Consider the following 22,591-nt stretch of genomic DNA (forward strand, 5'->3'; position numbering starts at 1 on the left):
TGTGTAACTATGGTTATTTTCATCATATATTTGTCAAAATGAGTTATGTTCGAAAGATCATTGCTACAATTGGGTTAAATTTGAGGGATCATTGCTCCAATTGAGATAAAGTTGAGGGACCATTTCTCTAGTTAGATTAAAGTTGTGGGATCATAGTTGCACGTTTTGATAAGTTAAGAGACCAATGATAATAGATTTTTAGTTGATGGACCATTACTCTAATTGAATTAAAATTAAGAAATCATTGCTATAATTTACTCATAACATTATTATTAATTTTGTTTCCATCAGTTTGAGTGAAGAAAATTAACTATATATATATATATATATATAATCCCATCAACCACAACAAATTTCCCACACCCAGAAGAGAAAAATAAAAATCCACAAGCCTAAACCTTAAACCAACCATGGCTTCTGAAAATTACCAATCCAAAAATGTATGCGTGATTGGAGCTGGACCCTCAGGGCTTGTAGCTGCAAGGGAGCTGAGGAACGAAGGTCACAGGGTGGTGGTGCTGGAACAAAACCATGATGTGGGAGGGCAGTGGCTGTACGACCCAAATGTGGAGGGAGAGGATCCCTTAGGAAGGGCACCTACCCTGAAAGTGCATAGCAGTCTTTACACGTCTTTGAGACTCATGTTTCCAAGAGAGATCACGGGGTTCACTGACTTTCCATTTGCAGTCGAGAAAGGTAGGGACATGAGGAGGTTTCCTGGCCATACGGAGCTTCTTTTGTACCTCAAGGATTTTTGTGATTGGTTTGGGTTGAGGGAGTTGATAAGGTTCAATACGAGGGTTTCATATGTGGGGATGTTGGATGGAGATGCAGTTGGTTGCAAAGATTTGAAATGGGTTGTGAGGAGTAGTGTGGAGAAGAAGACCGAGATTTTCGTGGAGGAGGTGTTTGATGCGGTGGTTGTGGCCTCCGGCCATTATTCTAAGCCAAGGTTGCCGTCCATTAAAGGTATTTACTACTTTAATAATTTCCTTACTTTCATGCTAGCTCATGTCTAACAAGGATTTTGTCTTGACATTATTTTTTATCAATCATATACTAACAAATATTTTAACTTTCTCACATAACAATTTTAAAAAATAAAAAGAATAATAATCACGTTTTTAATCATAATTATATGTGGTTTCAAATTTCTTTTTTCTCTATTTCCATTTTCTTTTCTTTTTAATTGCGGTGGGTTCAATTTGGTCATGTTTAGGAATGGATGCATGGAAGAGGAAGCAAATGCATAGTCACATCTACAGGGTTCCGGAGCCATTTCGTGATGAGGCAAGGCAATATATAGTTAATTACTAAATTGTTAGCTTGATATATATTGTTAGCTCATTTCCTCGTAGCTTATGAGCGTTTGGAGAATCATAGTTATCTACCATAAGTTTATATAGTTCAACGAAAGTTTCTAGCACAAAAGAGATGAAATGATCCTTTTGCTCATTTGCAGGTTGTGGTGGTGGTTGGAAATTCAGTAAGTGGACAAGATATATCAATGGAACTAGTGGATGTGGCCAAGGCAATCTATCTCAGTGCCAAATCTCTTGACATATCAGAGGGCTTGTCCAAAGTCATTTCCAAACACGAAAACTTGCACCTTCGTCCCCAGGTACAATAAATTAGCTTTTAAAATTAAACATCACGTTTGGTGTCTAGGATTAGATTATAAGCAAATATATAAAGCTGTGTTTCAGTACAGATTTCTTTTATGTGACATTTAAATGCAATTAAATGCAGATAGAGTCACTCCAAGAAGATGGGAATGTATTATTTGTGAACGGTTCTTGGGTCATTGCAGACACTATCATATACTGTACTGGGTAAATTTTCAATCCAATATCATCAATACAACGAAAATTTCATTATGACAAAGTGATGATAAATTATAAGTTAATCATACACTGTTATGTAACATGATTGACTTCAAATACCGGCACATGACATCCCTTTGTTCTATCGAACGATGGACTTGCTTTGGAAAGTGATTGGTTAACCATAGTCTTTTGATTTTGACTGAAAATTTTGTGTGGGTCCCCACATTCGAATTTTGGATCCACACCCAGATGCATCCCCTTGAAATAGTGTATATTAATTGTTCCAAGTGGAATGTGTGCAGGTATTCATACACATTCCCCTTTCTTGACACCAACGGAATAGTTGCTATAGATGATAACAGAGTGGGCCCTCTGTATGAGCACACCTTCCCTCCATCACTTGCACCCTCTTTATCCTTTATAGGCATTGCAACAAAGGTAACTAAAACATTTCTAATTTTACAATGTATAGTATGCTTTGGGGTATAGGGAGGGTGAGCCAAGGTACAACGAAAAATGTTGTTTTTTTTTTTTGTGATTGAAAGGTTAAGATTTATGTCGTGGAAACAGTTTTTTACAAAGTAAGAATAAAGATGTGAACGATAAACGTTTTTCCTATGACCTTCACAAAACGGGGAGCCATGTTGGGGTTTTGGGTCTTCCAGTTGTAGTATGCTTTGAGGTATAGATTCTTGGTTAAAGATAATACAATTATTAAAATTTAACAACAAAAAATTCAAAATATAGAGCACTTTGGAGCATAATTAGAATTATTCATTCTAGTTTAAGAATTCGGATCGTCTCCGGATATATCTATCCGGACTCTCGGGATCAACCGATACTGTTTCTAGGCTCCTCCTGATCCTCTTCTTTCTCTCTTCTCTGAGTCTCCATGACTGACGCAGCTTGCGTCTTGACAGAGCGGTGCTCGTCCTAGTCTCTTCTCTCTGCGCCGGCGAATCCATCACTTATGGTGCTTTTCATGGCTTCCATGGCCGACTAGTAAACCCGTCTCTGCGATATGATCTGGTTTCAGCGTTTCAGAATTGATTGATCCCAAAGAATTGTGGGACGGGAGGAGAGGAGAAGGAGAAAGACGAGTGGAACTGTGGAACGGGAGAGAGTTCTCTGGTGCAAATTTGAAATAAATAAATAAACTTGATGCTGGCCACACGATGTACTACGAATGGCGAGGATCGGTTGATCAGGATCCAAATAGATATGATCCGGAAGCGATCCTAATCCGTAATTAATTTAATAGATCTCTGTGAAAAATGATATTTATCAATCGATAAATCTGATCTAGATCATAGGGTTCCCTTTCTTCGAGTCACAAGCAAAATGGATAGCTCAACTACTCTCTGGCAAAACAACATTGCCATCAAGGGATGACATGATGCATTCCATCAAGGAGTTCTACCACTCAAGGGAGATTGCTGGCATTCCGAAGCATAACACCCACGAGCTCGGCGACTTCGAGGTAAACTTTCGTGCAACAAAATTACTTGCATCACATTTACTGATCAAGCGACTCGTAAAACCATTGTAGCTTATATTCTAAGGTCTTTACGTTTTTTGTTTCGCTTGTTGTTGCAGTATTGTGATAGATATGGGGATCACATAGGGTTCCCACGTTTGGAAGAATGGAGGAAAAAGATTTGCCTTTCGACAATAAGAAATGCTGAGACCGACTTAGAAACATATAAGGATTCGTGGGACGATCATGAGCTGCTTCAAGAGGCTCTTCAAAGTCCACATTTCAGTCAACTTGGGCGTGAAGATTTAGATTTTCCTTTGTAATAACTCTACAAATACTAGAGAGATGATACTCATATGTGTTGGTGAACTCTACTTATATTAGAGAGATAATACAAATATGTGGTAAGTGTAACATTGCTCAAAATAAAACTCCTAAGTAACTCCCGTGATTATTTATTTTGTGACTTTTGTACACATTCCATATACCATTTTCCATACCATAAGTTCTAAAAACACTGTTCGATAAATTGATAATGATTTTATTTTCCTAATCCTTTCTCAGCAGTTAAATAAAACAGAACATAATAGTGAAATTTGTAGTTAACAACATAGCTAGAGCTAAGTGAATAATAAACGAAATTAAGATAGCAATGCAACAAAAATGTGACTCAAATCTGAAAGGGATACAAAAAAAAAAAAAACCAGCAATAGAAGGCCAACGGAGGTTCGAGATTGAGATAACGATGCGGGAGTTTAGAAACAGTTTTCATGACTTATATGAAACAGATGTCGATAAGCAAGAATATTTTATTCTTATTGTTGTTGTGTCACCTGTTACGTCTAATAATAGTAATTGTGAGAACTGTTTCCTTCACAAATTAAGAATGATTATATCAAGATCATACTTCAATTCCATTAAAAAAATCTGAGGTCTAACCCTACGTTTCATAGAAGAGAAAATCCAAAAGCTAAAGGCTTTCCCCTTGATTCTTTTTTCCATTCATTTCTCACAAACCAGTAAAAAATTTAAAATCCAAGCATGGAAGCTTTACAAAGACAAATTTTAAAAATGTTAGTAGCTAATTAGGCTTTTAATCTGCCTCAAAATGTCAAGCAACTAACCTCCTTCTCTAACGATCCAAAATTCTGAAAATTTAAACAAAAGATTTTAAAAGGAAATTGAAAGATAAAAACTATATCATTCAATACACGTAAAAAAGTTGGATTTGACTTTAAATTAGAAAGCAGTAGAACTCCTGTATGAGTATTTCTGTATTTGTCTCCAAATTTAACTTTTAACTTTTAAATTTATAACCCCCATGTTTTAGCGATATATTGGTGTAAAATCAGTTGTCAATATCAAGTCCTTCTCCGATAAGTCCATTGGATAAAAAGCACAGTCCGCACTAATTCGATTGGGTTCCGAAGATCAAACCGGTGGCGCAAGTCCGATTCATCTCCGCTCTCAAAGTATGCGGAAACCACCGTAATGTCGGCCCCCCCAATGCTTCACCAGCCGGAAGAATGGCTCCTCCTCCTCCTCCTCCAACTCCTCCGGTGCACACAATTCCAAATCCTTTTGCTTTTGCTCTTCCTCCCCTTTCAGAACTCTGCCGCCCATTTTTCTCACCTTCTTCGGGAACCCCTGCCTCGATATCTTCTTCCGCCTCGTCAAACCCGACACGGGCGCTCCAGCAGGAAGCCAACCGCAACTACCTCAACCAACTGCTCCCGATGGCATGTTCCCATAATCCACTAACCACGCTCAAGCTCGTATGCAACCTTGTAGACAGGTACACCGGTACTGGAAAATGCAACAGAGAATCCTTCTGCGTGGCGGTGTCTTGGCTCCACCAGAATCACCCGAAAACCCTAGCCTCCAACCTTGCCGCCATTGCCGGCGAGTTCTCGTCTTTTGAAGCAGTGCTCGGCATTCTGTACCAGAGTCTTGAGGGCCAAGTCATGGAGGTTATTGACCCACATAGTGAATGCAAGCTGACGGAACGCTTGGCCGAAAAGGCTCTCGAGAGGTATTTAGAGTGCACAATGAGATATTTGGAGTGTCAATAATAATACCCGAAAAATAAATTTTTTTTTTTCTTTCAATTTCATTATATAATAATTATATATATTCAAGTAAAACTCTAATTTTGAAGCTTTTTTTCTTGTTTGGTTGTTCAAAATTGATCTGCTTTCGATTGTTTTAGAATTGTTGAATTTTAGGAAACCTCTATTTTGGATGAGGCAATGCCTTCACCCTTTATATAAACAATGCAGTCTTTGTGATCAGTGTTGTTCGCTCCGGTCGGTTGTTGTTAAAGAGGACTCCTGGGATTTTTTATTTTGTGACTTTGTACACATCCCATATACAATTTTTCATACCATAGTTCTCAGAACACTATTTAAATGAAGAATTCTACAAATTATAAAAAAATTACTAAAATTCAGAAATTTGAAACACATGTCTACATGCAATAGATCTAAAGCTACTTGATGTGATGAGGAATCGATTGCTACCCTTGGCTTGGTCCCACAATCCCCTAACCACCCTCAAGCTCATGTGCAACCTCCTCGACAGGTCCAATGGCACGGGCAAAGACGACGAACGGCGGTTTGACGCAGCGGCGTATTGCCTCCACCACAACCACCCCAAGACCCTTGCCTCCAACCTGGCTCCCATCGCCGGCTCCTTCGGAGGCATGGGAGACCTTGTTCGAGTTCTACACCGGATACTTTCCCGCCAGGACGTCAGGAATTATGATGATGAGGATGACCGGGACATTGAAGAGAGAATGTTCGCAGTGGATGACAAGGTAGCTCTTGGGAGGTACCGGAGCGACCCAGATTACCGGTTTTTACACGACCGGGTTTCGGCTCTTTTGGCCCACTGCATCAAGCGGGACATTCGAATTCTGAAGGAGGGGATGGACTGCCGTGATGGTGACCGGTTGGAGATCACTCAGGCTGCGAATTTCTGTGAAGACTGCGCCACTTTCCTCTGCGAGAAATTCGCAAAGGAGGTTTACTAACTAGAACCCTAAGGAACGGCTGAGGAAGGAGGTTCTGTTGCCCTTTAAGGAAGGCTTCTGACATTTCAGCTGATTCCAAGTGGGGTTATGATAAGGAGTTCGACGAAGAGCCTTGTTTCGCTAGCAAGTATTTCAAGGAGGTGAAATCCGGCCAGTCAAAGATTGACGCCGGTGCTCTGCTTCGGCACCAGATCATAGAATATGTGGATGACGGGGAGGTTGGGCGAGTGGCTCAGCTTCAGTGGAAGCAATGATGGAGAACATGAAGAATGTGCAAGGCAAGAAGAAGAAGATGAAGATACTGAACAACTCATTGGTTGTGTGTAACATCTCCAAATGCATGTATAGACTTGATCAGGATGTTTCGGTGGGTTTGGGGCTGTTGCTGTCTGAACTGAACGAAGAGAATGCCTCTCAAGGAAAGGTGATCAATTTCAGTCCAAACCCGAAGTTGCATTCGACACAAGGACTTGATCTCAAGTCCAGGTACGCCTTTTTGAGGAGGATGGACTGCGAGCACTGCCGTGTTGATTTCAGAAAGGTGTTTGATTTGATTCTGGAAGTGGCTGTGAACGAGAATTTGAAGGCGGAGCAGATGATCAAGAGGGTGTTTGTGATCACCGGAGACCACGACTTTGGCTGGCTTCTAGCGCTGGGAGAGTGATTACGAGCTAATCCGGAGCAAGTACAAAGAGAAGGGGTACAGCCAAGTGGTGCCACACTTGGTGGTTTGGAATCTGAAACATAACCTTTGCATGCCGCCATTCTGTGCTACGCAACAAGAGTATGGGGTGACGGTGTTGGATGACTTTTCCAACAACTTAATCAAGTCCTTCCTGGACAATGACGGGGAAATTTGCCCAGACCTTGTCATGGAAGCCGCCATCTCCCCTCAACCCTATCAGACTCTGGTTGTAGTAGACTAATTGAGTAACACTCATCACATATGGTATCAATTCAATTCGAACCTCGTCATCATCCTCGTCGTTCTCGTCATCATCATCATCCGTGTTTAATTTAACTGATTCTTTGGCGAAGGCTAGAGCTTTAATTATGATATAGCTTCCAAGAACTTCAATGTCCCTCCTAGGCTCCTAGAAGAAAGTCATTTATTTTCTTAATACAATCCAATTAAACTGATTTCTACATATTTTCACTAGTGATGAATATTTCTCTTTTTCTTATTTTTGGCATCATGTGCTTGCAAATGTGTTTAATTAGTTTAACTGTATGTATCTTGATAGTTTCTGATGTACAGTTTGAGATGGTAAGTAGGCCTGCAGCTTTACCAGTGTTACTGATAATTTGCTAATGTTTCAAACTTGCTGAAACTATGAACAGGGATGAGAGGGGGTTATGTACATACTTTGATCATTTCAACCGTTAAATCTTTGGTCAAGGATACAGTGACCAAAATCTCTGCAACACCTTAGAATCTTCGAGAGAAAGGCAAGTTAATTATAAATGACGGAAAAGTGTTCTCTCATGGTTTGTAAAGAATGAAATCTCTGTCGGCTTGGTTTATTGTTAGAAGCGCTGTCAAAAGGTTACTGGCATATATGCTGCCTTAATTTGCATTTCCCTTTTGTAAAACTTGTTGCATTTGCACAAGATCATAAGGCCATGTTTGGACGGTTTTGCAAGTCATGGGATTGGAAGCCAAACGATAAATAAAATGATCACAAAATGTTTTATAGGCGGGATTAGAAAACACACCATAGAGCGTTATAAAAGCATTTAAGGATGGATTAGCTAATGACACCTTTTAAGGTTGGTTTAGCTAATCCCTCTCACCTGCCTTTATATTACTTAGATGATGCATTTCCTAACCCTCTGTTGGGGAAAAACTTAGAGTACGCAACTCTAACACAAGTGTTGGAGAGGCAACACAAGTAAACAAATTACTTGTATTACACACACAAAATATTACAACACACAAACTCTTAAAGATACTCTTTGAAGCTATGACACTCACTCTTTCTAGAGACAAACTCTAGACCACTCACACTCCTCACAAGACTACTCATACTTCTCACTCTCACTTAGTCTTCTTAATTCTTCTTGGTTGGGTTATTGTTGATAAAAATGGTTTGGATGCCTTCTCCTTTTATAGGCATGGATGAAACCTTGGAGAAGCATGGAAGCATTATGCTAGAGATATCTAGATAATTCCACTAACTTCCTAAGCTAGAATAATCTACACTAATCTTGCATGTTGGTGGAAACCTCACCATTCTTCTAGACTCTTCCACCAACTTGAGAAACAACATTCTAGTCATTTCTACAAAGGACTACTTTAACTTGGATAAACTAGCTAACCAACCTTAGTGAATGTTCTAGAATTCTTTATTCTCGATTTGTGTAGGTCCTTCAATGAGATGGGGTTGATTTCTTTACCCTCATGCCCAAAATATTGTGACCATTTTCTTTATAGTTTGGCTTTCAAACCCATGACTTGCAAAAATCTCGTCCAAACTTTTTTTTTTTTTTGAAATAAAACAGCAATGTTATTTCCACTCAAACATTGCTATCATGAAAAAAAGACATTATTGTGAACATATTGTAGAATTAAAAAAATAATAAAAAATGCAATAAGTTAGAGGGTACATGAAGCCAAACCCTAACAAGAAGTAGAAAATTATTAGAAACAAAAATCAATTAAGACAACTCCTAGGAGAAAAATAAATTTGGAAGAAAATGCATTGCTAAACAAGAATCACACTCAACCCAAAGAGAATACCCCCTCTCCAAAGCCCATATAAATAGCATGAATACTAGCTTTAAGTTCTGCCTCCAAGGCAGTAGCAATGTCAAAAGATCCTGCAAAACATCCAAGACAATGATGCAAGCACAAAAAATACTATCAAAACTAGCCATGCCCGTAGAGCCACGAGCCTCATCCAAACATAGCCTAAACGATTCTTCGCCTTTTGAGGTTTAGGACTTGATTTCTGGATCTTATACTCTTCCAGTTGAAGCTGAATGGGTAGTTTCAGCTGCCTTTAGTCTAGATAAACCTCCAACCCTAAAACTATGTAGACAAGGACCCTCCAACTGGTCAGTGGTGGTTATCTTTTTGGGCTAGCTGTTGGCTTTGTTGCTGATTCAATTGGAGCCACTTTAGGTGCATGGGCTGCTTTCCTTCTTGGAAGAACTGTATGTTTCTATCCTAAACTCTTGTATTGGAATTTCCTGGTATTTTGAGTTTCTGAAAGAAATAAAAAAGAGAAAATATTAATGCATTTATATGTGTGAGTATGTACACGCTCTTCATTGATATTCCATTCTCATTTATGTTCTCCCTCATTCATATGTAAATGCTTTGTTTGTATCTTGTCATCTGCCCATTGGTCATAAATATAGTATCTATGCTTTCTTTATCTTATTCTTGAACACCCACACAGATTGGGAGATCATTTGTTCTTTCAAGGTTGAAGGTGGTCTGCATATTCATGAACTTGTCAATTTAATATGTTCTTAGTTGAAGTTGCAGAAGGGTTGCAATGAATTTGTTGAGATTTTCGTATGTATATTATGACTGCAAACCCCTTGAAAATCTACTTTTTCCAGGTATTTATATGATCATATCTCAGTGTTGTCCTCAACTCTAATCACTTTAACAGTTGGACTTGAGTTAACATTATTCTTACGAAATTTGTGGGTTTGATTTCGGGTGCAGGCTGCATCTGATGATCAAATTCAAGTTATTGAGATGATTAAGCTCTTGGAAACAAGGGGTTCGAAGACTTTTTAAAGTTTGTTTCCAACATTTGTACATAATTGTATAAAATATCAGTTATGCAAATTTATAGTTGTATTCTTATATTTAATGACAATTTTATAGTTGTATTCTTATATTTAATGATACTACAATTTGTTTTCTCACCAAAAATAGAAAAAGAAATATGATACTCCAATTTGGATGCCCACACAGGGCATGCTTTTTTAAAAACACAATTTTCAATTTTGACCCCAATGAATTAGGGTGGCATTGTTTTAGGTGGCACGGATCTATTAAGGGTAGCCATTGTTACAATAAAGACTTCTCTATAGGACATGTACACTTATTTAGTGGCTGCTTGGTGGCAATTGAGGTTTGTCATCAATGTCAGCGCTCACTCTTTATAATAGACACCAATGAAAAGGGTGTCCTCTGGCCAAAATTCCAGTAGTGCCTCCAACTGGTTGTAATTGGAGTTGTTTAATTGATTAATTACTCGTGTGTTAATTTTAAAGGAGCAATTTTTTTTAGGGAGATTTTATTAATAACAAAAAAAGAAGTATTAGTTATACCTAGTCAAATAGGATATAAACCTTATCCCTCTTAAAAGTATCATTGCATTTGGGTTTCGATCACCTCTTTGGTCCAACCTAAAATACAAATGCATTCGGCCTTGGTTCATGGGCATGCTAGCACTGGTTGGTTTAGTATGAGAAAACATGCACATTGGTCTAACCGAGTGTAATAGAAAGCTTATGTATGATTTTCTTGATTAGGCAACGCGAAACGTTTGGACTAAAAAATACTCCTACCAATCGTTATCAGCTTATTTCTTTTCTTTTCATATAATGAAAGAAATCAAATATCTAACATATCCTAATAACTAATCAATCCTCATCACTTGATGATTTTAACATTCAAGCAAAAGCTATTTCAGAATAAAGTTGCATATATATTATGATTACAAAAAATACAAGTGACAATGATATTGCAAGGGTAGGTAAAATATTTCCCAAATGAATAACCTACTTAACCTCACTTTCACGCTCCAATTTTCATTCCTTTGAAGTTTTTTCTCCATGATTCAATTCAAGAGTAGGTAAATATTTTGTACAAACTGTACACCAATGTCGGTAGAATACTTTCGCAGTCGGTGAAGTTTGCTGAATGATAAATTTGTGGAGGCATGATTTTGAAAGCAAGCTATGATTCGAGAGCTTGTCTTCATGGTAAAGGCCAGATTACAAAACGAGTGCATTATTCTCTCACCAATCTGCTTATTATTATAAATAAGTTTAAATTTCGAAATTTATGTTTATTCACTACGCAGATCTTGAAATTTAAATTCATTAAACGATAATAAATGAGGTGGTGAGCACAGTCAATGTATGCTTTCCAAAGTTGTAATCACAGAACTCAGTTTAATCATGCCACAAGTTAGTACATAGTTTGCATAACTAATTAAGGCTTTTGCTATAATTAGTGCTTAAACCTCACCACCTTCGACGTAAAGTATTGATCACTAATAGTTTTAGTTTTAATAAAATACGGGACACAAATAGTACGTGAACCAGTGGCAGAGTCAGAATTCTATATGTGGGGGAGGGCCCTTCAAATATGTATGAAAAAAATAATATTTGAACTCGTTACATGAGGAAACGAAGTAATCTTCACAATCTGAAAGACCTATTAAATTTAATAGAGAGAATCAAACGAATTGGGCAATACAACTTAGTGGGATCCTAGAGAGCAATCACTAAATTTTTTTTTTTTAAATACAAAAAAATTATGTGTTACATAGGAGGGCAAAGACGAAGTCCACAAATAATAGATGATTATGTCGATTTAGAATTAATATTAAAATCTCTTTTAAAACTCTCATCTACAAACTCACCATTCATCAAACTACAAAGATAAAACAAAAAAATTGTTAGAAGCAGAAGACGACGACGTGGTTCAACTCACAACTAAACTTCTTCATGAGGAACAATTCATCTTCCTCGTGTCTCACAGCGATTGAAAGCTTGGGGACATTGGTAAATTTCTTATACTGTAATCAAGATGGGCCGGGGGACCACTATAGTCCTTTAGTGTCTCTGCCCCTGACGTTAACGTTTTGTACGTAAATAATATATATGCAAATTTGGTCTTGTTATGACCGCATGAAAAATGAAAATATTTTTAAAAAAACACATGCATGCGTGTGTTATACGCAAATTTGGTCCATGTTTGCTCTTTATGTCAATGCCTCTTGCAATTAGGTTGAGGAACTGTTTTTTTTTTTTTTTTTTTTGAAGTTGTATTGCTCGAGCATTGTAATTTTTTTCAATTCAATAATAATATATGCAGATGATGCTTTATTATAATGACAGAAATTAATTATGCTTATACATCATTGTACTAGCTAGTTTGATCTTTATCAACTTTTCTTTCCTAACAACAACTGTTTAATCTATTAACATTATTGCTCTATTAAAAAAAAAAATTGCTTATTTAATATATATATATATATATATTATTTAGTACCCGTCATAAGGTTATTGGCTATCTCATCAACGTAATTTACCTTGCAAGTTTTCCATCTGATCATGCAACAGCATTTGCATGGCATGATTAGAAATTTCTGAATCATAATAAAGTGACAAAGTAGGTCAATCATTTACTTGCTAGATTAGCTAGGGCGGAAAGAAAAAAAAAAAAAAAAAAATCTTTTTGTACTGCATACTTGGATTACACACTAATAAAATGATGATAATGACTTATGCAGTCCCTTTAAGGGAATGGTAAAAAAAATTGGGATTAGTTTGTAGGATCTACTCCAAATCGAACTTTAAAGATCCAAATTGTTTATTTTACAAGTCTCGATTCATAGATTATTCTTGCAAAAATTTATTCAATTTGAACCATTTGCGTATTTAATTGTCTCTATGAAACTTCAATGTTTCTTAAAACATAATGTTTATCAATTTCTTTGAACTCAATTAGATGCCTTAAATATTTTCAGTTTATCTAATATTTTGCAAAGATAATCTATGAGCTTTTGAAGAAAAAAAAAATAGAGATCTCTTGTCTTAAAGGGCCTGATATGAGTAATTTTTTTTCCTTCTATGTATAGTATGTGTGTGGGTTTGTTAATGTACAGAAGTAAATGAAATTTGGGATATGATCACTTCACTTCATGATCACCACAGTTGCAAGTCAAACTGGAGAAGGAAATTTTGTTGAATAAACATGTGCACTGTTTCATGATTGTTGACGTTTTCTTGGCTTCAAGATGGGGCATTCTTTCTGTAGTTGTGGGGACTGCGACTACACTACTTTTCTTCTGCTTGCTAACCCTACACTTTACGCATTGCTAATTACACATGTATGCACCCTTTAATTTCTGTAAAAAAAAATGGTGATATTTACCATAATTAACCAGAGAATATATAGAAACAGAAAATCCAAACTCCATGATAAGTTGATGTCCAGTGTTGATTGCCCATTGAGTCTGTACTGCTGTGTTGGATGACGAAGGGTCATCTCGTGAAGTTGGTATCAAACTTTGAAATCAATTACGCAAAGATATTTCATAAAATCCGTAAATTTATTTTACTTTTTTTTTCATGAAAAGTTATAAAGACTGAATTGAACTTGCATGCATGAGCTTGTACATATCCCAAAGTCCTTTAATTGGCTGGAGACCACTGGGATATGATGACGATGAAGGATCAGAAATAACAAAAGATGAGATCGAAAATTTATTTGCAAGTAAACTTTTTAGTTAAAAGTAGAGAAATCTTAGGCATTGAGGTTAATCTGTCACGTGTGGTCTCCCAGCTAGCAAACCATCTCCACCAGACTTTGACTATCTCCCAACTACATATTATCATCATTTTTTATCCATCTGTTTGTGTGAAGAAAATTCAACTATAAAACCCCATTCAACAACAACAAATTCCCCACACCCAGAAAATAAAAATAAAAATCCACAACCCTAAACCTAGACCTACCATGGTTTCTGAAACTTACCAATCCAAAAATGTATGTGTGATTGGAGCTGGACCCTCAGGGCTTGTAGCTGCAAGGGAGCTGAGGAAAGAAGGTCACCGTGTGGTGGTGTTGGAACAAAACCATGATGTGGGAGGGCAGTGGCTGTACGACCCAAATGTGGGAGGAGAGGATCCCTTAGGAAGGTCACCTAACCTAAAAGTGCATAGCAGTCTTTACACTTCTTTGAGGCTCATATCTCCAAGAGAGATCATGGGGTTCACTGACTTTCCATTTGCAGTCAAGAAAGGTAGGGACATGAGGAGGTTTCCTGGCCATACGGAGCTTCTTTTGTACCTCAAGGATTTTTGTGATTGGTTTGGATTGAGGGAGTTGATAAGGTTCAATACTAGGGTTTCATATGTGGGGATGTTGGATGGAGATCATGTAGTTGGTTGCAAAGATCTGAAATGGGTTGTGAAGAGTGTGGAGAAGAATACCGAGAGTTTCGTGGAGGAGGTGTTTGATGCGGTGGTTGTGGCCACCGGTCATTACTCTAAGCCAAGGTTGCCTTCCATTAAAGGTACATACTAGATCAATTTCTTTAGTTCCATGCTAGGTCATATCTAACAAGAATTTTGTTGCGACATTAATCTTGGTCAATACGTACTGACATACGTTTTAACTCTTTATTTTTCATATGAAAATGGACGATGACACGGTACTAAAAGGAAAAGCTCAAGTGCATAACAATCGCATTTTTTAGTAATCATAATTATATTTTGTTTCAATTTTCTTTTTCTTTTTCTCTATTTCCTTTTTGTTTCTTTTTAATTAAGGTGGGTTTAATTTGGTCATGTTTAGGAATGGATGCATGGAAGAGGAAGCAAATGCATGGTCACATTTACAGGGTTCCGGAGCCATTTCGTGATGAGGCAAGGCAGTCTAGTAGTTAATTATAAATTAGATTGTTAGCTTGATATATATTGTTGGTTCACTTTCTGACAATTCAAGAGCACTATTAGGAGAATTATAGTCGTCTAACATAAGATCATATAGATCAACGGAAGTTTCTAGCACCAAAGAGATGAAGTGATCCTTTTGCTCTATTTGCAGGTTGTGGTGGTGGTTGGAACTTCCCTAAGTGGGCAAGATATATCAATGGAACTAGTGGATGTGGCAAAGGCAATCTACCTCAGTGGCAAATCTCTTGACATATCTGAGGGCTTGTCCAAAGTCATTACCAAACATGAAAACTTGCACCTTCGTCCCCAGGTACAAGAAATTAGCTTCTATAGCGAAACATCACGTTTCGTATTTAGGATTGGATTATAAGCAAAAAAACCTATGTTCAAACAGATTTCGTCTATGTAATGTTTAAATGCAATCAAATGCAGATAGAGATACTTCAAGAAGACGGGAGGGTGTTATTTGTAGACGGTTCTTGGATCATTGCAGACACTATCATATATTGTACTGGGTAAATTTCTAACCTAATATCATTTATACATGAAATGTTATCGTGACAAATTGATAACATTTTAAAATCATCCACGCACTATTATATAGTATGATTGATCTAAAATACGACCACATGACATCTTTCCTTCGGATCATATGATGTACTTGCTTTGGAAAGTGATTGATACCCGAATCTTTTGACTTTTGACTGAAAGATTTTATGTGGGCCCCGCACTAAAATTATGGAACCATATCTAGTCATTTTCCTTTGAATTAGTTTATAAACTAATTTTTACAAGTGGGATGCGTGCAGGTATTCATACACATTCCCCTTTCTTGACACCAAAGGAATAGTAGCTGTGGATGATGACCGAGTGGGGCCTTTGTATGAGCATACCTTCCCTCCATCGCTTGCTCCCTTTTTATCATTTATAGGCATTCCTAGAAAGGTAACTTAAACATATCTAATTTGAGAATTTTTAGTATTCGTTCAAATATAAATGTAGACATCGAGATTTCTTACAACATATTTTTAGTTAAAGATACAATAATTAAAATTTTCAAAATAGAATGCTTCGAAGCGTGATAGAATTTTCGTTCTAATTTAATAAATCTTTGTGAAAAATGATATTTATTAATCAATCAATATGATCCAGATCATAGGGTTTCCTTTTTTTGAGTCACAAGCAAAATGGATAGCTCAACTGCTCTCTGGCAAAACAACATTGCCATCAAGGGATGACATGATGCAGTCAATCAAGGAGTTCTACCACTCAAGAGATGTTGCTGGCATTCCGAAGCATAACACCCACGATATCGCCGAGTTTGAGGTAAACTTCCATGCAACAACATTACCTATATCATATTTACTGATCACAGTGACTCGTAAAGCCATTGTAGCTCATATTCTAAGGTCCCTACCATTTTTGTTTTGCTTGTTGTTGCAGTATTGTGATAGATATGGGGATCACATAGGGTTCCCACATTTGGAAGAATGGAGGAAAGAGCTTTGCCTTTCGGCACTAAGAAATGCCGACACCGACTTAGAAACATATAGGGATTCGTGGGATGATCATGAGCTGCTTCAAGAGGCTCTTCAAAGTCCACATTTTACTCAACTTGGGCCTCAAGATTTTGATTTTCCTATCTAGTAACCCTACAAATATTGTTCTTATTCTTTCTTTTTCTTGGACCACCAACTTTGAGTATATTATAAGTTTTTGCTATTATATTATTTCATTTATATTTTTTATTATCCTTTTGTTTTTTTCATAATGCTTCATATATTTTGTATCAAATTTGATATAAAAACAAGCTTAATTCAACTTAAAACTAAATTTCAATTTCATCTAGCAAGTTGTCTGACTTGTAAACTGTTTGAGAGTTGAAATCTCTTAATACGATGAAGTATTGTTTAATAGTTTAAATGACGTTGAGTTTTGACACTCATAATTAATTGATTTTGAGTTGGATGTTCATATTAATATGTTATCAGATCAGATTATTGGTTGCTTGAGCTCAACGTTTCACATGATCTCGCATCACTCAATATGTGTTTTGTTCACGTTTTAGGCAATGACGCCACAAGTTTGTAATATGGCCCCCTTTCGTATTGAGTTTTGTAAACAGCTACCATTTGGAAAGATTAAGATCTTAGTATGAGCACATTTTGGTCTCATCTAGTGCACACGATTGGATTGGATAAGCTCATTAGATTCGGAAGTGTAATCGGAGCTTTAAAAAGAGAAATTTTCATTCTGCAATATGGCTTCTTTTCTTCTCCACCCCAAACATATATATCCACATGTATGAACTATGATCTGGAGAACATTTACAAAACAAGCTATTTGATTCACAAAAACCTCACCAAATGAACATAAAAACAGACGGTTTATCGTCGCTCTTGCCATGCTTGGCCTGAAATGAGCCAAGGCTTGCTAACTGGATATCTCTGCCCTCTACGCCGCCTAGTTACCTCTCCCCAACAAATCAGACTTCTCTCCTCTTTTCCGAACTGACTTTTGGCACCAATCAGTGATTCCAAACTATTCTCGGTTACAGTGGACGGAGAAATGCTGGACCTTTTCCTTCCCCTCGCCAACCCAGGTTTAGTTGCGCATCTAACCAACCTTGTTGTACCAGAAGACTCAATTAACTTTTCTATTGTCTGAAGATCTTCAGTCACCTCATGCCTTGACAAAGAAGCAAGGTTTGGGAGAATTTCACTCTGGAAATCCTTCCGCTGCCTTCCCCTCTTCCGGCCTTTCCTTGGCTGATTTGGTAATGAAGTGGTACCCGTCTCTTCCTTTTTGTGGCCATTACTTCTACAGCAGCAGCAGCAGCACTCTTCCACTTTTGTCTCAGTTAAACTCAAGGTCATGACCTCAAAGTAGTCCATTCCATCTGGTAGAAGCTCCTCGCTGATAACCACTCTACCCTCATTCTCTTGACCACCTACAACTGAAGATGCTATCCCAGCAAACCAACATAGGGAGGCACATGAAGTTTTAAGTGGCTTGTCTGTGGTCCTTATGATACAACTACGAAGCTCAGATGATGAAACGGAAACCAAAGATTCTGCTGCAGTCCTGACAACTTGGTTTTCATCAAATTGTATTATCGGCGGAGAAAACTCATTGTTTTCCGGATCATCCTGTCCTTGCAATAGAAAAGGTGTCTCAACTTGATTTACGTCCGATTCTCCTCTTGGTGGAGAACACTCCTTGTTTTCTGGACTAGCAGGTGCCTCCAAAAGAATTCCAGTTGAGAGAGAGTGTGCTGGTGAAAACTTATCTCCGGTTGTGGACGAGTTCAGGGCAATTTGAAATCCAAAATCTTTCCTATCAAATTCATTCTCTACTACCTGACCTGTAAGTTCTATTTCTGCGTCAAGCACTGAATCACAATCAGCATTTAAATCAAATACCACCGCTTTTCTTCTTTTTTTGACTTCTTCAGGTGGGTTCAGAATGGAATTGGAGGGGTGGCCAGTAGACTCACGAATTATTTTACTTGAGAAGTCACTTGCCTCCACCTGGGTTGAATCTTCACATCCTTTGTCAGTTTTGCCATTATGCTTTCGCCTATGCCAAGGCAAGCTCTCACTAGAAGCTTCAAGTTTTTCTGATCCAGTTGTGGCTTGGAAACACTGGGAAACTGCCGCATCCAGAGAACAGCCAGTAGGCACACAATTCAAGTTAATATCCTTACGAGACTTGACATTTGCGGAATCCACCACATCTTTTTTAACTCCAGACAGTTCAATCACTAAATTGTCACTGGTCCAGATCAGATTATCAAAACTGATGTGTGGCTCTGAATTCTTGGATTCCAACTGGGAGCCATTGCTAAAGTTATCATCAAGAAAGAAGGCACTACCATGTTTTGTGCTAGATCTCAAATCATTTTTGAACTGTAGCATGTCACCATTGATCCCAGGCCTTACCGTTGATGATTTAGAACAATTACCGAATGGTACGGGGGTGTTAAAACTTGGGAGTGCTTGAACTGCCATTGGGAACCGTGCAAAGTCATGTACAGGTTTTCGTATAGCTGCATTGCACGAGGCCCCTGAATTTTCCATCTTGCCCTGAGGAATATGTTCATATGGCGTGCACATGGAAGAAGCTCCGCTTGGTCCAGATTGGCTATAACTTCTGGGGTTCTGTAGACCGAAAATTATTCTTCCACTCCATGAATTCTGGTTATTCTGATGAAGGGTTGGAGGTTCAGCTGCCTTGAGCTCCTCATGCAATAAACTAGATGAAGGATATAATTTATCTGCATGAGAACCTGGAGGAAAAGAATTCAAGGTTCTTTTCCTTTTCTCTGAAAGATAAACACATCCAATATAAGAACATTTCCGGTGATTATAGCTATTCAAGCTGATCACAAATTATCACAGTATTAGAACTAATTATAAATATACTTACAAGAGTAGTAATTCTTTAAAAGAAAAAAAAATGAAGAAACTTGAGCTTTATTTCCACCTTGCAGTAAAATTCTTACCAGTGTCGTCAGTGGACGGCAACTCTTGTTTCCTTTTTCTCTCTTGCAGTAGGACATTTGAGCAAACTTCAAAATCCTGTCTTTTCCAGGTGTCTTGGATATATTCCTTAGATAAAAACTGAAGGCCTGATGTAGGAGATGTTCCTTTCTCAAGCTTATGCAGATAATTTAAGTCAACTGAACCTTTTTCTAATGATGCAGTAGTTGATGTATCATCTTCCGAAACAGAACTATATCCATCAGTGCCAAGAAATTGTTTTGCGTCACCATTACATACAGCCTCTGGAAATCTTATCAAATGAGCAGGTGCTTCAGAAACCTTGCCATCTACTAAGGATCCTTCTCCTTCATCATCAATGTATGCATCCGCTGGAAGTTCAAGATCCAAGAAGTTCTTCTGAAATTTGTTGCATTTGGATTCCAACAATTCAGAGTCTCCCGAACGACCTTCAGTTTGAGTAGGATAAGAGCATGTCTGTATGTCCCTCCCTCGAACAAAACACGAAGGTGACTGGAAACTTTCAGCGACAGAAACAGAGATTTGACTGCATGCAGGGTTTACCAAAGGCAAGGAAGGAACGTGAAGTGTCTTTTGAACAAAAACAGATGAGCTCCGAGACAAATCAGTAGTCAACCATGAAGCCTCCATCTTCTGCTGATGTTTCTCGGATTCATTCCTTCTTATTTCATCCATTAATTCCCTTTGTCTTCTGTAAAGCCGATGAAGGTCCTGAACCTGGATGAACAGAAGACAATATAGGCATATTTAAGTGTTTGTGAAATTCTATAAAACTTGCGAGTACCAAAGATATTGTGGCCAAAAACAAAAGATAGCAGCATGGTTTTCATTACATTATAACTCAATGTTTTGCCGCTACTCCAATTTATTGTTTATGAACCATTCTAAGTATTAACAAATGTCCAGCGAAAATTGGTTTAGGAAGAGTTATGACAAAATGATTTGAATGTACTAAGCTCAATGAAATACAAAATGCTGCATATTATACATGACACGAATGGATGAAATAGTATACCTGATTCCTAAGTATTGTGTCTTGCTTGAGCATTGTCTGCTTTAATGCCTCCTTGTAGTACTCGAAATGGTCCGCAGATAAGTTATGCTTCCTTTTACTGTCATTAGCAATTAAGTTATGATTCCCCAAGGCATAATATTCTGGGAAATAGCTGTTGCACTGGATATTTGCCCCCATTTGCAGAAAATCTACATGTAATGAAGCACACAATTTACTGGATAAGACAATTAAGCATAGCTGCGCGTGAGCGCTCTCAGTTCCATCAGAAAGAAAACGTGCAATGCACAGAAATCAGAACGAGTTAGTCTGCACTGTATAGATGAACTGTCGAAATCCAAAGAGAACCAAGACAGACCAACATTTTAAAACTGTTAGGCTACAATGATCCTCTCCAGGGGAGTCAATTTACAAAGATCGGAAGGCGCATCCTTTGGACGGCTGCGCTAACTCAAGATAATCCATTACAGTAAAAGCCGCCAGACAAGTAAACATGGAAACAACATTAAGAACATAAAACAATCTCAGAAATCACAAAAAGAGTAATTTATTCATTTCAACCTATCCAGATTTTCTTCAACTTATATGTTCACATAAGGAAAGATGAATGTAAAAGTCACAATAATTATATCCCAAAATCCCAGGGGAACTCACAAATCAAAGATTAAAAAGGAAAACAAAATCAGAATAATTTACCCAGAAACACAAATTACTAAAACAAAAACGACAACAAAAATTCTTTTGAGAAAATGTGGTTAAAAATTCCATCCTTTTGGTTTCCTAGTTCATGGATGCATATTTTACAGATCAAATATATGAAAAAAGAAAAATTAGCAAAGAAACAGAAAAGGAAAATACAACAAATCCATCAAATGAAACAGCTTTTACTCATAAAAAAAAGATTTAAAGGAATCACCTCTGCCAATAAAAACACACAAAAAAACCCACCTGAAATTTGATGCATAGTTTCTATTCCAGCTCCTCCTCAAAAATCCATCAAGGAATCAGTCATTCCAGGACTCTGGATTCCTCTGCAGCAGAAAACACAGCAAAACAAGAACAACCCATGAATCAGGAGTCAGAATAACACAGTATCCCAACAGAGCTCGAACATAAAAAAATGTATAAGCATTTTGGAAATACCATGAAAAAAAAAAGGATAAACGATGAAAGTTCGGATCCGCTGGGCCATTTTTTCTAAGAAGATTTTATAGAGAGAGAGAGAGAGAGAGAGAGAGCAGATAAGAAAAATCCACAGAAAAAACAACACTTACATGGAGAAATTTTAAATCATGAGTGGAACATAAATGGTACATTACGTGTTTTAATAAAAATGTAGGAATTTTATTTTTTTAGTTATTAATTTTTGATCCACATATTCCACCATTTATATAATGACACGTGATGTACCACTTCGCGTACCGGTCACACTAAAAAATCTCTCTCTTACATGAGAAGAGACATGAGAGTTGGTCCACACCCAACAAAGTATCTCCCTTTCTCGATTTTCTTGTGTTTGATTTTGGTTTTTCGAGCAAGTGGACATTGTTTTATGAGGTTCTAGATTCGCTCTGCCATTTCTGTTTCCGGAAAAGAAAAACGAAAAACATAAACATATTTAATATTTAACTTCAAAAATATTTGGGTTTCAATAGGAGACGCACTCCACCAGCACTTACTAGTCATTAGACTACTTCTATTATCCTAATTCAATTAATAATTTAATGCAATTTTATTATTATTTTTCATTAGTTATGAATAGGTAATACTTGGGTTTAGGCCCATGTCTTTAATGACGTATAATGATGTAACACATTTCCTCTTGTTTCTGACTTCCCCATGAGCCTTTGGTAGCACAGCCAAGACAACGATGACTTTTCGGCCTGGTAGCACAGCCAAGACAACGATGACTTTTCGACCTTTGCAGGATGGAGCAATAGAAGTTTTGAGAATTCAAGAGAATGTCACAGCGAGACGAACCGTTTATCATTACAATAGGTTTTGTGATAGAGAATGTGGAGTGAGGAATTTTTTTTTTTTTTTTGTAATTATACATATGTTAGA

At 37.4% G+C, this 22,591-nt stretch overlaps 4 protein-coding genes across 4 annotated transcripts; 3 read left to right on the plus strand and 1 right to left on the minus strand.

Annotated features, from left to right (window-relative positions):
• The first annotated feature begins 355 nt into the window (after positions 1–355).
• Positions 356–3,764, plus strand: LOC137712396 (flavin-containing monooxygenase FMO GS-OX-like 9). The gene is made up of 7 exons (XM_068451483.2): positions 356–969; positions 1,220–1,290; positions 1,463–1,621; positions 1,750–1,832; positions 2,129–2,264; positions 3,133–3,306; positions 3,423–3,764. The coding sequence occupies exons 1-7, from the start codon at positions 411–413 to the stop codon at positions 3,624–3,626; spliced, it is 1,386 nt and encodes a 461-aa protein (XP_068307584.2). The 5' UTR covers positions 356–410; the 3' UTR covers positions 3,627–3,764.
• A 1,065-nt stretch (positions 3,765–4,829) lies between these two features.
• Positions 4,830–6,588, plus strand: LOC148691081 (uncharacterized). Its single transcript, XM_088684594.1, has 3 exons — positions 4,830–5,335; positions 5,884–6,325; positions 6,430–6,588. Exons 1-3 carry the CDS (start codon positions 4,830–4,832, stop codon positions 6,586–6,588), a joined length of 1,107 nt encoding a protein of 368 aa, XP_088540720.1.
• Positions 6,589–13,937: 7,349 nt separating this feature from the next.
• LOC137713831 (flavin-containing monooxygenase FMO GS-OX-like 9) lies at positions 13,938–16,735 on the plus strand. The gene is made up of 7 exons (XM_068453187.2): positions 13,938–14,610; positions 14,892–14,962; positions 15,144–15,302; positions 15,425–15,507; positions 15,802–15,937; positions 16,145–16,318; positions 16,436–16,735. The coding sequence occupies exons 1-7, from the start codon at positions 14,052–14,054 to the stop codon at positions 16,637–16,639; spliced, it is 1,386 nt and encodes a 461-aa protein (XP_068309288.1). The 5' UTR covers positions 13,938–14,051; the 3' UTR covers positions 16,640–16,735.
• A 488-nt stretch (positions 16,736–17,223) lies between these two features.
• Positions 17,224–21,792, minus strand: LOC137712963 (uncharacterized). Its single transcript, XM_068452177.2, has 5 exons — positions 21,671–21,792; positions 21,476–21,558; positions 20,531–20,718; positions 19,497–20,232; positions 17,224–19,316 (listed from the first exon to the last, which is right to left on the minus strand). Exons 2-5 carry the CDS (start codon positions 21,489–21,491, stop codon positions 17,380–17,382), a joined length of 2,877 nt encoding a protein of 958 aa, XP_068308278.2. The 5' UTR covers positions 21,492–21,558; positions 21,671–21,792; the 3' UTR covers positions 17,224–17,379.
• Positions 21,793–22,591: the final 799 nt, after the last annotated feature.

This window comes from Pyrus communis, chromosome 14, assembly GCF_041283825.1.
Source record: "Pyrus communis isolate YQ-2024b chromosome 14, ASM4128382v1, whole genome shotgun sequence".
In the NCBI taxonomy this organism is placed as follows: Eukaryota; Viridiplantae; Streptophyta; class Magnoliopsida; order Rosales; family Rosaceae; genus Pyrus; species Pyrus communis.

Bases quoted from the DNA above. Each gene is read 5' to 3' on its own strand.
- LOC137713831 (XM_068453187.2), top strand. From the start codon at position 14,052: ATGGTTTCTGAAACTTACCAATCCAAAAATGTATGTGTGATTGGAGCT. The intron at 15,938-16,144 runs GTAACTTAAACA...AATATGATCCAG, and splicing joins TTATAGGCATTCCTAGAAAG to ATCATAGGGTTTCCTTTTTT. The intron at 16,319-16,435 runs GTAAACTTCCAT...TTGTTGTTGCAG, and splicing joins ACGATATCGCCGAGTTTGAG to TATTGTGATAGATATGGGGA.
- LOC137712396 (XM_068451483.2), top strand. From the start codon at position 411: ATGGCTTCTGAAAATTACCAATCCAAAAATGTATGCGTGATTGGAGCT. The intron at 1,833-2,128 runs GTAAATTTTCAA...GAATGTGTGCAG, and splicing joins ACTATCATATACTGTACTGG to GTATTCATACACATTCCCCT. The intron at 3,307-3,422 runs GTAAACTTTCGT...TTGTTGTTGCAG, and splicing joins ACGAGCTCGGCGACTTCGAG to TATTGTGATAGATATGGGGA.
- LOC137712963 (XM_068452177.2), bottom strand. The intron at 20,233-20,530 runs GTATACTATTTC...CTGTTCATCCAG, and splicing joins ACACAATACTTAGGAATCAG to GTTCAGGACCTTCATCGGCT. The intron at 19,317-19,496 runs GTAAGAATTTTA...TTTATCTTTCAG, and splicing joins GCCGTCCACTGACGACACTG to AGAAAAGGAAAAGAACCTTG.
- LOC148691081 (XM_088684594.1), top strand. From the start codon at position 4,830: ATGGCTCCTCCTCCTCCTCCTCCAACTCCTCCGGTGCACACAATTCCA. The intron at 5,336-5,883 runs GTATTTAGAGTG...CCTCCTCGACAG, and splicing joins GCCGAAAAGGCTCTCGAGAG to GTCCAATGGCACGGGCAAAG. The intron at 6,326-6,429 runs GTTTACTAACTA...GGTTATGATAAG, and splicing joins GCGAGAAATTCGCAAAGGAG to GAGTTCGACGAAGAGCCTTG.